The sequence below is a fragment of the Dipodomys merriami genome, unplaced genomic scaffold (assembly GCF_024711535.1).
Source record: "Dipodomys merriami isolate MVZ:Mamm:240054 unplaced genomic scaffold, mDipMer1.0.p SCAF_316, whole genome shotgun sequence".
NCBI classification, from domain to species: Eukaryota; Metazoa; Chordata; class Mammalia; order Rodentia; family Heteromyidae; genus Dipodomys; species Dipodomys merriami.
In genome coordinates, this window is record NW_027204671.1 from 1,165,296 (window position 1) to 1,180,078 (window position 14,783).

Genomic DNA, 14,783 nt, shown 5'->3' on the forward strand with positions numbered 1-14,783 from the left:
CGGCCGCGGCAGGCGTCCCGGAAGTCGTGGCTCGGAGCTGGTGGGTGCGGGCGCGCGGGGCGCGGGCGGTGGGGCGCGGACGGCGGGCAGGGCCCGGCGGGTTAGGGCGGGGATGCGGCGCCCGGCAGGGTCGCTGTCGATCGTGGTCTCAGCCCCGAGGACGCCCCGGGAGTTGCGTTCCCTGCGCCTGCCGTGCAGGGACGGCCGCGCACGGAGGAGCCCGGGGCCCAGCCCAGCCCGCGGTGGGGCGGGACGGAGGAGCCCGGGCCCAGCCCAGCCCAGCCCGCGGTGGGGCGGGACGGAGGAGCCCGGGCCCAGACCAGCCCGCGGTAGGGCGGAACGGCCGAGCCCGGGGCCCAGCCCAGCCCGCGGTGGGGCGGGACGGCCGAGCCCGGGGCCCAGCCCAGCCCAGCCCGCGGTGGGGCGGGACGGCCGAGCCCGGGGCCCAGCCCAGCCCAGCCCGCGGTGGGGCGGGACGGAGGAGCCCGGGGCCCAGCCCAGCCCAGCCCGCGGTGGGGCGGGCTTCGGGCCGGTGCCAGTGCCGGGGCCTGAGCTCGACCCAGTGTCCCGATTGCTTTTCCTGTTCCCAGCCCTGGGTTCTTGGATGCCGAGTCTCACTGCAAGGCGCGCTTGCGTGTCCTTCCGCCTGCTCCAAGGAACCGACAGCCCCGGCTGGCCTCGGCTCCAGACCCGCAAGGGCCCCGCTTAGCCTGTGCACCTCCACGACCCCTCCGAGGAAGGCATCCTCAGCTACAGGAGCCATGCAGATGAGGTTCCTGGCATTATCCTGTGGGCCAGCACACAGGAACTTAACGTTTTCTAGAACCGCAGTGGCAGGGTCTGGTGTGGAGCCCTTACCACGCACGAGTGCTGTTCCTGACTGGACTTTGCAAAAGCTCTGTCAAAAGTTCAAGAGACTCTCATCTTAACCAATGAGGGCTGGGCATGGGGGCATGTGTCCGTCATCCCGGCTCCATAAGAAAGTGTAAATAGGAGGATCATAGTCCGGGCTAGTCTCTGCATAAACAATAGATCCTTTTTTTTTTTTTTTTGTCGGTCGTGGGGCTTGAACTCTGGGCCTGGGAGCTGTCCCTCAGCTCTTCAGCTCAAGGCAAGCGCTCTACCACTTGAGCTACAGCGCCACTTCCGGTTTTCTGGTGGTTTATTGGAGATAGGAGTCTCACGGTCTCTCCTGCCCAGGCTGGCTTTGAACCGCGATCCTCAGATCTCAGCCTCCTGAGTAGCTAGGATTACAGGCGTGAGCCACCAGCACCCGGCAATAGATCCTATTTTTAAAAAGAAAAATTAGCTAGGCTAGGCCCTGTGGCTCACACCTGTCATTCCTAGCTGCGCAGGAGGCTGAGATCTGAGGATCACAGTTCGAAGCCAGCCTGGGCAGGAAAGTCCATGAGTCTCTTATCTCCAGTTAACCACCAGAAAACTGGAAGTGACACTGTGACTCAAGTGGTAGACCACTAGCCTTGAGCTGAAGAGCTCAGGGACGGCACCCAGGCTAAGATCAAGACCCACGACTGACTAAAAATAAGAAAGTCTGTGAGGCTCTTTAGTTAACCACCAGAAAGCCAGAAGTGCCGCTGTGGCTCAAAGTGGTAGAGCATTAGCCTTGAGTGAAAGAGCTCAGGGACAGCACCCAGGCCCTGAGTTCAAATCCCATGACTACCACCACCCCAAAAAAAGAAAATTAGGAGAGAGGAAGGGAGTGACATTGTCTCAAAAGAAATGTACTCTTGAGGCTGGGAAGATGCCTCAGTGGTAGAACGCTTGCCTTGCATGCATGAGGCCCTGGGTTCAATTCCTCAGCACCACATAAGCAAAAAAAAAGCCAGAAGTGGTGCTGTGGCTCAAGTGGTAGCATGCTAGCCTTGAGCTGAAGAGCTGAGGGACAGCGCCCAGGCCCAGAGTTCAGGCCCCATGACCGGACCCAAAATAAAAGAAAGAAAGAAATGTACTCTTGGCTGGGAATGTGGCTTAGTGGTAGACTGCTTGCCTAGATGCATGAATGCCTGGGTGTGATTTCTCAGTACCACATAAACAGAAAAGGTCAGAAGTGGCAGTGTGGTTCAAGCAGTACAGTTCTAACCTTGAGCACAGAGAGGCTCAGGGACAGTGCCCAGTCCCTGAGTTCAAGCTCCAGGACTGGCAAAAAAAAAAAAAGAAGGGCTGGGAAGGTGGCTTAGTGGTAGAGCGCTTGCCTTGCATGCCCAAGGCCCTGGGTTCAATTCCTCAGCACCACATAAGCAAAAAGAAAAAAGCTGGAAGTGGCGCTGTGGCTTAAGTGGTAGAGTGCTAGCCTTGAGCTGAAGAGCTGAGGGACAGCGCCCAGACCCAGAATTCAGGCCCCATGACTGGACCAAAAAAAAAAAGAAAGAAATGTACTTTTTACCTGACATGTAACTGTCACCCCTCTGTACATCACCTTTAAAATAACAATTAAAAATTGCAAAAATAGCTAGAGCAAAAGGGGCAAAGGTTGTGACTCACTTGGTAAAATGCCTGCTTTGTAAGCACCAGGTCCTACATTCAACCCCCCAGTACTTCCTAAAAGAAAAGAACGATAATAGTTCATCGACTACACCAAGAAGCCATGAGCACATGAATGAACAAACTGGTGGTTCATGCAGAACGAGGTCCCACATGACTTGAGAAGGTTCCCTGGAGACAGGCTGACAGCTGGAGATGCCTGTCTGCTACAGGCTAGTGCTCAGAGGGCACACGGGCCACCCAAGAGGAGCCACCTGCAGGGGTGGCTTGATGGAGCCCTGTCACAGGTCTGGCAGGAAGGAGGAGGTTCCTTTGGAGTGCACTGTAACCTGCCAAGCGTCAGGGTCAAAGGATCAAGGAAAGGGACATTCAGTGGAGGAAGGAAGTGTGCGTGCGTGGTTGGCATGTGGACTTTCCTGCTGGGAAAAACCCTCTTGGTGGCTCCCCGTTTGTTGGACAGGCACCGGCAGGGCTGGACGGGCGAGCAGGCTTGGGGCCCCATCAGGAGCTCAGGCCTGCAGGACCTTCAGTGTGTCCCATCTTCGCTCACCAGCCTGAGAGCTTTCCAGGCTCTGTGGTAAAGGATTCCGTGCCAGCTTTACCACATGGGCATGACTGGGTACTGTGGCCTCTAGCATCCTCTGCTGGAGGCTGTCACCAGGGGGAAGGCCTGGCCTCTGTAGACCCATCCTCACCCAATGCCAGCGGGAAGTCTCTTTCGGGAAATTCCAAGGGACTGGAAGTTAGCAGACCCTGCACTAAACATCGCAGTGCAGCGCCCCAGGTGTCAGCCTCAGCCAGCGTGTCCACTTCCCGGTGAGTCGGGAGGCGGCATGTGCAGCTGCTCCGGGTCCAAAGTCTGGGTGCTCAGGCGCCCTTGCTTAGTACTCCCATACTCCAGGGTGGCAGCCTTGGACTGCACAAACAAAACAGAACTTGGTAATACTAAGCAAATGGTGTTTTCATCTCGTGTTAAAGAGATGGTACTTGGGGCTGGGAAAGTGGCTCAGTGGTAGAGCACTTGCCTTGCATGCATGAGGCCCTGGGTTCGATTCCTCAGCAACACATAAGCAGAAAGAAAAAAAAAGCCGGAAGTGGTGCTGTGGCTCAAGTGGTAGAGCGCTAGCCTTGAGCTGAAGAGCTGAGGGACAGCGCCCAGGCCCATGACCGGACCCAAAAAGAAAAAAAAAAAAGAGATGGTACTTGAGGTTCAGATTCCTTCTGAAGATTTTCCTGGGAAGTTACTTGACATTTCCCAGGGCAATCCATCCAATGTTATGAAAGACTTAATAACGTAAATCTACTATAAGAGACATTACCCCAACTCAAAAATAGTTTAATAGGCTCCAGGGGGCGCTTCGTTCTCAGGTCAGCAGGGTTGATCCATGCACTCCTTTGTTTCTGACTCACACCCAGCCTCTGCTGTGGACTGGGCACTTGGCTCTGGTTTTGGTCTCTGTGAGTTGGTGTCTCACCATGCCATGTGACTTTTCCTAGGAGCCATGATACCTGCCAGGCTCTCCTCAGCCAGCCTTTGCCCCCTGCTGGAGGGCGTGGCCCAGTGGGCTTCATGCCCCTGGGCTGGTCTTAAGCCTGGCCAACTCCTTCCAAAGCAGGCCTTGTCCAGGCCACTCTCGGTGGGCTCTGTGGACCACGCCAAGCAGCCGGAGCCTCCTGGGAAGAAGCCACTCTCTGAGAAGAAACTGGTGAGTGGAAGCCTAGGGCCACCACTGGCTCTCCTGTTGTGGGTTCTAGCTCTCCATCCTGTGTCCTCACTGCTGCCAAGAGCTGCCTGGAGCTTCTTGAGCCAGGGCCTGTGTTCAGAGTCATGCTGGTGCAAGGAGCAGCAGGCCAAGGCCTCCGAAGCCCGGCATTGCGCGACCCTTAGGCGGCAGTCATTTGTCACTAGCTGAGCACCTGGCATACCAGTATTTCTCTTTTGTCAGCCCTGTGGCTTGAACTCAGGTCCTGGATACTGTCCCCAAGCTTTTGTTCAAGACTAGCCCTCTACCACTTGAGACACAGCTCAACTGCTGGCCTTTTTTGGTAATTTATTCAAGTCTTAGGGACTTTCCTGCCCGGGGTCAGCTTTGAACCGCAATCCTCATATCTCAGCCTCCTGAGTAGCTGGGATTACAAGCATGAGCCACTGGAGCCTGGCTAGGTATTTCTTTAGTATGTATGAATAGTTCCAGTTTCAGACCTCTGGAAAGGAGGCCTTTGGTTGTACAGATTTTACAGCCTTTACAGTAAGTTTCTCTTCTGTTGATGAGAACCTATTGAAAACATGGTGCTCTTTGACCAATTCCAGAAGCTCCATGTGAAGGCTCCCCTTGTTTTTTGTTCAGATGAGCATTGTCAGGGCTGAGAGCTAGCTGAGGCTTCCATAGGCTCCTCATCCCCCGGCTAGCCTCGAACCTAAGTTCTGTCTCCCTGCAGTCACTCCGCTTGTCTCCTGTTACACATTGAGCTTTGAGCCAGCAGTTCAAGGTTTGTGCAAGTGTAGAAGACTCCTAAAACACAGGTTATTTTGCTCGTGTGTGTGTGTGTGTGTGTGTGTGTGTGTGTGTGTGTGTGTGTGTTTTAATGGTACTGGGGATTAAATCCAGGGCCTTGTATGTGTTGGATAAATGCTGTACCACTGAATATGCTCCTAGACTGTATCTTCTTAAGAAAAGAATAAATCAGAGTCCTTTTCCCCTGTTGGATGGAAATACAGATGCCAAGAGTTTCAGCGAGGGATACGGTGGCCACCAGGGCCTAGATGCTTGTCTCCTGTACCAGTCTATAAGAAGCAGGTGCTGGGGCTGGGAAGGTGGCTCAGTGGTAGAGCGCTTGCCTTGCATGCCTGAGGCCCTGGGTTCGATTCCTCAGCACCACATAAGAAAAAATTTTAAAAAAGCCAGAAGTGGTGCTATGGCTCAAGTGGTAGAGCACTAGCCTTGAGCTGAAGAGCTGAGGGACAGCGCCCAAGCCCAGAGTTCAGGCCCCACAACTGGACCAAAAAAAAAAGAAGCAGGTGCTTTTCTGGGTGCCCCAGTGGCTTATGCCTATAATCCTAGCTTCTTGGAAGGCTGAGACAGGAGGATCACAGTCATAGTTCAAGGCCAGAAAGAAAAAAAATCACAAGAAAAACCCCGTCTCGGGGTTGGGAAGGTGGCTCAGTGGTAGAGCGCTTGCCTTGCATGCATGAGGCCCTGGCTTCAATTCCTCAGCACCACATAAGCAGAAAAAGCGCAAATGGTGCTGTGGCTCAAGTGGTAAAGTGCTAGCCTTGGGCTGAAGAGCTGAGGGACAGCACCCAGGCCCTGAGTTCAGGTCCCATGACTGACAAGAAGGAAAAAAAAGTAAAAACTGTTTCAACCCACTGCTGGATGCAGTGGCACATAGCTGTCATCCTGAGCTACATGGGAAGTTGAGGTTGACAGGTTCACACTTCCTGGGCAGAGAATCTGCAGGATGCCATCCCAATATAAGGAAGCTGAAGTGGTGTATGCCTGTCATCCCAGACATGATCAGAAGCCTAATGCAGGAGGCTTTCAGTCCAGTCAGGTGCCCTGTATAAAGCAAGACCCCATCTCAAAAGTAGCCAGCAAAAAAATGGGTCAGAGGGATGGCTCAGCAGTAGAGCACCTTTCTAACATGGTAGACCCTGAGTTCAAACCCTCCTGCAAAAAGAAAAACTAGCAAGTGTACTGCTCCAGTGTGAACACTGTGCCTACAGCTGAACTCACAAGATGCACTGATATTTATTATTAGCCTGGCCTATTTGGTTTTTGTTTGTTTGTTTTGGTCGGTTGTGGGGCTTGAGCTCTGGGCTTTGGCATTATCCCTGCGCTCTTTAGCTCAAGGTGAGTGCTCTACCACTTGAGCCACAGCACCACTTCCGGTTTATTGGAAATAAGAGTCTCGCTAGGAAGGTGGCTTAGTGGTAGGGTGCTTGCCTAGCATACATGAGGACCTGGGTTCAATTTCTCAGCACCACATAAACAGAAAAAAGCCAGAAGTGGCACTGTGGCTCCAGTGGTAGAGTGCTAGCCTTGAGCTGAAGAGCTAAGAGACAGGGCCCAGACCCAGAATTCAAGCCCCATGACTAAAAAAAAAAATCATGGAGATAAGAGTTTCACGGATTTTCCTGCCCCGGCTGGCTTTGAACCTTGATCCTCAGCTCTCAGCCTCCTGAGTAGCTAGGATTACAGGTGTGAGCCACCGGCACCTGGCTTATTTTTTTTAATTAAAAAAAATTTTTTTATTTATTTAGTCGATCGTGGGGCTTGAACTCAGGGTCTGGGTGCTGTCCCTGAGCTCTTCAACTCAAGGCAAGCACTCTACCACTTGAGCCACAGCACCACTTCCGGTTTTCTGGTGGTTTATTGGAGATGAGAGTCTCACGGACTTTCCTGCCCTGGCTGGCTTTGAACCGCGATCCTCAGATCTCAGCCTCCTGACTAGCTAGGATGACAGGCGTGAGCCACCAGCACCTGGCAATACTTATTTAGTAATGAGTTCTGATTCTTTAGCTGGCTTGTGCCTGCTTTCAGAGCCTGAGAAGAAATCTCTAAGCAGGACTCTCAGCTAGAAAAGAAGCATGGTGCAAATGGGAGAGGCCTGCCTAGCAAACACAGGCCCTGAGTTCAAGCCCCAGGACCACCAAAATAAACCCGAGCTTAGAAAGACTCTGTCTGCTGTGCTGTGCTTAACAGCGGAGCGCTAGTGTGTCAGGCCACAGAAAAGGTTCTTTGTCCATCGTGGAAAGCGTGGGGATTGCCTCAAGCCCTGCCACGCTCCGTTACACCCTGCCGTTAGTAAAGACAGGCCTGTATTTTTAGCAGTGTGTTTTAGTTGAAAGCAGGTAGACGCTCGCCCTGTTCAAAGAGGGCTTGCCAAACAGGCCATGTTCCTTCCAGTTAGAAATGCCACGCCCTTCTTGAGGTTTTTGTTTTGTTTTGTTTTTTGCCAGTCCTGGGGCTTGAACTTAGGGACTGGGCACTGTCCCTGAGCTTCTTTTGCCCAAGGCTAGCACTCTACCACTTGAGCCACTGCACAACTTCCAGCGTTTTCTGTGTATTTTGTACTGAGGAATCGAACCCAGGGCTTCATGCATGCTAGGTAAACACTCTACCACTGAGCCACCTTCCCAGCCCCTTGAAGTATGTTTTCTCTACCAGCCCCACTTTGTGTCTGCACTCATGCCATTCAGCCTGCAATTTTAGTGACCTGTGGGCAGTGCTTTTCTGTTTGTAGAGATTGTCTGGCTATGCAGCCCATGCTAGCTTCCAACTCACTATGTAACGCCCACTGTTTTTATCTTTGGGTTTTAGTCAAGATCAGTAATTAGCATGAGCTTCTGAGTTTAATAGAAGAAGGCATATTTCAAATGACTGTGTGTTCTGTTGGGGGTTCACATGGTACCCTGTGCTCTCTGTAGAAAAGACACTTCGTGGACCAGCGCAGAGTGTTTGTCCGTGGAGGAAATGGAGGCTCTGGTGCCAGCTGCTTCCACAGTGAGCCCCGCAAGGAGTTCGGAGGCCCCGATGGTGGGGATGGCGGCAATGGTGGCCACGTCATCCTGAGAGGCACGTACCCTGGGGACAGCTGGGGAGGAGCCTGCACACATCCCAGCTGTACCTTCTTGTCCTGATGTACTTCTGCATTAAAAACCGCACGCGTCTGTAATCCTAGCTACTCAGGAGGCTGAAATCTGAGGATCAGGGCTTGAAGCCAGCCTAGGCAGGAAAGTCTGTTACTTCCAATTAACCATCAAAAAAGCCAGAAGTAGAGCTTTAGCTTTTTCACTAGCTTTGACCGGAAACACTCAGAGACACACCCAAACCCTGAGCTCAAGCCCCAGTACGACATGCACACCATAGTTTGATGTGTAGATTCCATTTTTGTAACTGGATGTTCGTAAACAGCACGAAAGTAAGTAACTACAACTTTGAATGCTTTCAAGAGTTGTTTGGGTTTTTGTTAAAAAAAAAAAACATTATTATAAAGGTGATATACAAAGCAGTTACAATTCCATACATCAGTAACAAGTACGTTCCTTTTTGGACAGTGTCACCCCTTCCCTTGTTCTCTCCCAGTTTTTCCCTCTCGTCCCTACCCACAAATTGTATCGTTCATTTTCAACACAGTGTCTAGTGAGTACTGCATTTGTTCATCCTTTATCCCTCCATTTCTGTGCCCCCTTCCCCTCCCAAAGACAGATAAACAAATCAGACCAAAAAAAAAAAGAAAACAAAAAAATCACCAAAAAGAAAACCTTGTTTCTATTTCCTGGAGTTCATCTTGATAACTGTTATTTCATGTGATCGGAGCACAGAGGCCTTGCGCCTGCATGCTCCCCACCTCGTATCCTCCTTTGGTCTCACTGTGCATGAATGTCTGGAGACCTGTAGCATTGATCGTGTTTCCGTGTTTATTAGATCTAGCTTCTGCATATGACAGAAAACATGCGTCCTTGTGTCTCAGTCTCAGGAAAACAACCTAACATGGTGTGAGACGTCAGAGGGCGAGACTTTCAGTTACCATCCCAGCGAACGCTGCGCTCAGCACACGATCAGCCTCACATGCTAAGTGAGGTGGGAGCAGACGTGTGCACAGTACAGTGCAGCAAAAACATACTGCATTTTGTTTTACTTGGTTCTGACTTTGTGGGGTTTGAACTCTGGGCCTGGGTGCTGTCCCTGAGCTCTTCATCTCAAGAAAAGTGCTCTGCCACATGAGCCACAGCACCACTTCTGGTTTTCTGGTGGTTATTGGAGATGAGTCTCATGGACTTTCTTGCCCAGACTGACTTTGAACTGTGATCCTCAGATCTCAGCCTCCTGAGTAGCTGGGATTACAGGTGTGAGCCACTGGCACCTGGCGTGGTTCCATTTTTGAGACAGGGTCTGGCTGTGAAGCCAACACTGGCCCTGAACCTCAAAATCCTCTTGCCTCAGCCTCCTCAGGGCTGGGTTACAGGTATGCACCACCAAACTCAGCACTGCTATTTTTTAATTGATGGCATTGTGAGTGACTTCAAACTCTTCAGAAATGACAGTGTTTTCTGAAGGAAATCACATTGCTAGTTGGAAATCTCTGCTACAGCTCAATTCCCCATCTCCACACACAGTTGAGGATTCTTAAGATTCTGGTTCTGCTTTGAGCATTTGTGTGTGCACACGCATGTATGACATGCACACGTGTACACGTTTGCATGTGGGCTGATTCTGGGACTTGGACTCAGGGCCTGGGTATTGTTCCTGATCCTTTGTGCTCCAAGCTAGCCTCTCCAACTTGAGCCACAGCTCCATTTTGGGATTTGAGGTGCTTAGTTGGAGATGGGTCTCACAGACTTCCCTGCCTAGGCCGGCTTCAAACTCGTATCTCAGCCTCCTGAGTAGTGGGTGATAGGCTCTGTGGTAACACAAAGGCACTGAAAGCTCCTGCTCTCGCTCTAGTTGACCAGCAGGTCAAGTCCCTGTCCTCAGTGCTGTTCCAGTACAGGGGTTTTGCTGGAGAAGATGGTGGCAGCAACAACTGCTCTGGCCGGGGTGGTGCCGTGCTGTACGTTCAGGTAAGCCAGGTGGGGGAGGCATGGACGTTTCTGTCCTGGGGTGCGCCTGACCCTGTGAGGTCTTGGGGTGCTGCACCGGTGCCCATGCGCTCCTGCCCTGTGAGGGCTCTTTTCCCCGATGCTTCTGTTGAGCTCCAAGTTTTAGAAACACTGAAAAAGCCACCTGGGCAGGTCAGTCTGTGTTTTCAGGTAGCCATACTATGTAGCCCAGCTGAACTTCAACTTGGGGTCTTCCTGCTTCTACCTCCCAGTCGCTGGGGTTATAGGTCAGTGTCGTGACACCTGGCCAACTTCGCATCTGGGGAACGATACATGGAGTGTGTTGTACAGGGCGAGCACCCCTAAGATCTGCTGTGCTTGAGAGGAAAGGGGCTGTAGTACCCCACCCTGCCCTCCCTGGCCCCCCGATGACTTGCCGCTCTCCAGGTCCCCGTGGGCACGCTGGTGAAGGAGGGGAGAGAAGTCGTGGCCGACCTGTCAAGCCCGGGAGAGGAGTACATCGCTGCCCTGGGCGGGGCAGGGGGGAAAGGCAACCGCTTCTTCCTGGCCAATGACAACCGCGCTCCTGTAACGTGCACCCCAGGACAGCCGGGCCAGGAGCGCGTTCTCTCCCTGGAGCTCAAGACCGTGGCCCACGCTGGCATGGTGGGTCCAGCCCCTGCAGCTGTGTGCTCACCCCTCCAGTCGCCATCGTGGGTGCTGTGGCTGGCACAGGGGCTTGTGTGCCCTGTTGCTCAGCCCCGCCCCCAGCCGTCTGGCTCACGCAGGCGCCCCCTTTGCTTTGCCTTGCAGGTTGGGTTCCCCAATGCGGGCAAGTCCTCACTGCTCCGAGCCATCTCGAACGCGAAGCCTGCCGTGGCTTCCTACCCGTTCACCACCTTGAAGCCCCACGTGGGGATCGTCCACTACGAAGACCACCAGCAGTTAGCAGGTAGAGCTCCCAGAATCCCAGAGGGAAGCAGGGGAGTCGTTATGTAACTCCTGACTTCAGCTTCCTGCTTAAAATGTGGTGTGTTTTCCTTATTGAAAGTATTTTAGTCGATCTGTATCAAAGTTCGGAGCCCCCACCCCCACACAGGAACCCTTAGCTTCGTCTCAGAAACAGGAGCTCCGATGTGGAGCCCTGGGAGGGGCTGCTCCTCCCGCAGGTTCTGCTCGTCTTGGGGTTGAGCAGCCTCGGCCACGCAGACTGCATGCGATTTAAAAAGCTTTCCCTGCACCATTTTGAGAGAAGAAAACTTTTTTCCAGAAGATAATGTACCCATTAAAAATAGTAAGCCTGCTGGTAAGGTTATTTGTATAGCACTTTATATTTGCAAAGTACTCTATAATGATTTTTATCGGTAATCAAATTATTCATAGAGTGCAGGAAGCCATTTCCCCTTTTTTGAATCCTGTTGGAAGCCAGAAGACAGGCTGGTGTTCAGTATTCCTCATTAGCCTGATCCGAGTACCCCAGAGCCTTTGTGCACCGCAGGCTGAGGTGCTAAGTCACCCAGGGTGGAGGAGTTGCTGGAGATGAGGGTGTTCCTGAGAGGGTCTGGAGAACGCAGGGATCGGCGTGGAGGGGGCTGGGCCTCTCCCCTCCGCCCCCGGCTTAGGGTCATCCAGGAGCCAGCCCTGGCCATGATTGTGCACTCTGGTGTCCCACAGTGGCCGACATCCCAGGCATCATCCGAGGCGCCCACCGAAACAAGGGCCTGGGGCTCAGCTTCCTGCGGCACATCGAGCGCTGCCTCTTCCTCCTGTTCGTGGTGGATCTTTCTCTGCCAGAGCCGTGGACTCAGGTTGAGGATTTGAAGTATGAACTCGAGAAGTACCAAGAAGGCCTGTCCACGAGACCTCACCAGATCATTGCAAATAAGATTGACCTCCCGCAGGCCCGAGCCCATCTGGCTCAGCTCCAAGCCCGCCTGGGGCAGGGGGTCATCGCCCTGTCGGCCCTGACCGGGGAGAACCTGGAGCAGCTGCTGCTGCGGCTGAAGGAGCTGCACAGCGCCCACTTGGAGGCAGGGCTGGGGCAGGGCCGCCGGCCTCTCCGGTGGTAGAGCCCGGGGCCAGAGGCTGACGCAGGGCTGGCCAGCTTGTGCAGAAGGCACGGCAGACCTAAGACGTGGGCGGCCTCGAATGCATGAGAAGTGCTTGTAAACATTTGAGACTGTTGGTGTTTCTGACTTCCCACCGACTTGGGGCTCCCCTGGCAAAGTGTCCTGTCCCACCCCCACCCCCCCACCTGCCGTGGCCAAGGGTTCCTTCAGATGGCAAAACATTCCCAGTGCCTGACACCCGGTCTGTTCCCAAGTGCTCTGCATACCTGTCGGCCTCGCTGACTAATTTGCTGAGGTTGACTCATTTGTGCTAATTAACACCTCTAATTAGGAGGAGGGCCAGGCTGCTGGCTGAGGTTAGCAAGTGCTGCTGCTGCTGCCGCCGCCGCTGCCGCCGCCGCTGCCACTATACAGCGCAGGCCCGGACGAGCGCAGCGGAAGAGGCCAGACCCGGGCTCACCAGCACATTAGTGCTTTTGGCAATTCAGCCTTTGATCCCCACGCAGGCACAGCCCAGCAGAGCAGCAGCCAAGTACCAGCTTCTTGGTGTCGGTCGGTGCCATGGGCACCTTGGCACGATTTCCCCGCGCACCAGTGGGAGGAACGGTGAGGACTAACTCCTTCCAAGAACGCCGACTGAGCTGAGCTCGGAGCTGAAGGCCAAAGCAGCCTCAGGGCTTCACGACTCAGTGCACCCAATATCCGATCCAGGCAGGCGCAGCTCCTGGCTCCGCTTAGGCCTGCGGGAGCGGGTTGTTAACTGAAGCTGACATGAGCCGTGAATCCGGGCAGGGTGAGGGTGCGGGAGACGAGCCCCTGGTGGAGGCTGCTCTTTTCCTTCTACCTGCTTCTCAGACCCCACCCCACCCCCCAGCCCCCAGGGAGGATGCTAGCCTTCCTCCCCAGGGGAGCTGCAGCCTGGAGCCAGCGTGCTTCACCCAACACTGGGCTCCCTGGAAGGGACTCTGTCCCTGGCAGGGCTCAGGGATTTGTACCCAGTGCCTGGGTGGCCACAGGTAGCGTTGGACAAGGATACCTGCACCCTCTTACCCCCCCCCGCCCCCCAGCCTGGTCCTCTGTGGTCCCTGAGGGCCTTCAGAAATGAGGTGGAGGGTGCAAGTGCAAACGGAGACCCTCCACCTTTGGGGAGACGCGGACCACAGGGAAAGCTGGCCACCGGGGTCTTGGGCAGGCCGCCACCAGGCGTGCCCCAGGAGGCTGGTCCTTGTGTGTACTGAGCTTGGGCTACCTCAAATAATAAGCCGGCGCCTCAGCTCTCAGGAGCAATCCAGTTTTGATCTAACATCAAATCTGCAACTAGAACACCAGGTCCTTTTACCCCGAGCTTTATTTTAATGTCTTCTGATTTCAAAGGTCCTGGTGTTCCAGAGGCCGGGGTGGGTCTGGCGTCTATTGCTTTCTCTTTCAGGCCGCCACAAAGGGTTTGTCGTCAAGCCAGGCCTGAGAGCATTAATTATCCCCCGCTTTCATCTTTGTGCGCCCCGTGCTCTGGGGAGGGGGCACTCAGCCCGCCCGCCTGACCCCGGCCCGCCCTGCCCACCCCCAGCCGCCGCGGCCGCCCTGCCTCCTGACACGCAGGTCGCAGTGTTGTCCTGGACTCACCAGCCCCTGCCCGCAATCTCCTCACCACACACGCCACCGAGGTCGCCGAGGGACGGACAGGACACCGCCAGTGACAGGAGCGCCGCGCCCATCAGTGAGCTGAGCGCGGTCGGGCTCTACAGCTGCAAGCACCAACAAGGAAAGCTGTGTCTCCGGCTGCCTCAGCTTAGGGAGTTGCCAAGCGTGGGTTCCAGGCTGAGTGCCTCCCACGTGATGAAGTCTCCCTTCTAAAACGGACCAATGGGGGGTACAACTCGGGAGGTACAGCACCCCCTGCCCACCTAGCAAGTTTCCAAGAGGGAAACCCCACCTGCCCATCCCCTGCTCCCCAGGGTCCACTTGATGCCCCGCGGGCGTGCCTCCTGCCTTCCCAACTCAGGGACGGCCATAGGCAGCGGGGACTGGGACCCGCAGTATGGCTTTGCTTCCGGGCTGTCCCCCGTGGCCTCAGAGAACCTGACCCCAAGAAATGCAACAGTTCTTTGTGGAACGAACGAGGCACCGTAACAGATTCTGGGTACGTTCGCGTCTCTTCCTCGGAGGCTGTAAAGTCAGGTGGTGCTCGCAGCCCTGAGCCCTGAGCGGCGACGCTGCCCGCCTCCTGTGAGCAGCGGTGCTGCCCGTTCTCCAGGCCATTTCCACGGAGATGTCTTTCTAGTGCCCATCTGGGACATGGCTGACCTGTCCCGTGGTGGGCCAGCACCCCCGCTCGGCACAGTGGCCTGAGGTCTGTGCTGCCTGCAGTCTGCGTCGGCAGTTTTTCTGGGCCTGCAACATCTGTCCCCATAGGCCCTCAGCAGGCCGGCCTCTCTTGGTGGCTTTTCTCTCGGGATGCAGGCCAGTACCCGGCAGGTAGCACGCAGCTGCCGTCCAGCAACAAGCCCTGGCCTGTGGGGTCGTGCCGCCCCAGCCGGGGGCCGCTGGGTCTCCAGGCTGAGTGCATCTGCCCTGTGGGTAGTCACCATCCAGTGGTTCTGTGGACCATCTGCTGGGAGAGGTCATCCGACCTGGGTTTTCTGGATGCAGGGTTGAAGCAAGGGGCCTGG

The 14,783-nt window shown here is 54.7% G+C and overlaps 1 protein-coding gene across 1 annotated transcript; it reads left to right on the forward strand.

Annotated features, from left to right (window-relative positions):
* The first annotated feature begins 4 nt into the window (after positions 1-4).
* Positions 5-12,215, forward strand: LOC138841336 (mitochondrial ribosome-associated GTPase 2-like). Its single transcript, XM_070042028.1, has 7 exons — positions 5-40; positions 4,000-4,208; positions 7,931-8,078; positions 9,951-10,066; positions 10,493-10,711; positions 10,859-10,997; positions 11,720-12,215. Exons 2-7 carry the CDS (start codon positions 4,005-4,007, stop codon positions 12,112-12,114), a joined length of 1,221 nt encoding a protein of 406 aa, XP_069898129.1. The 5' UTR covers positions 5-40; positions 4,000-4,004; the 3' UTR covers positions 12,115-12,215.
* The last annotated feature ends 2,568 nt before the right edge of the window (positions 12,216-14,783 follow it).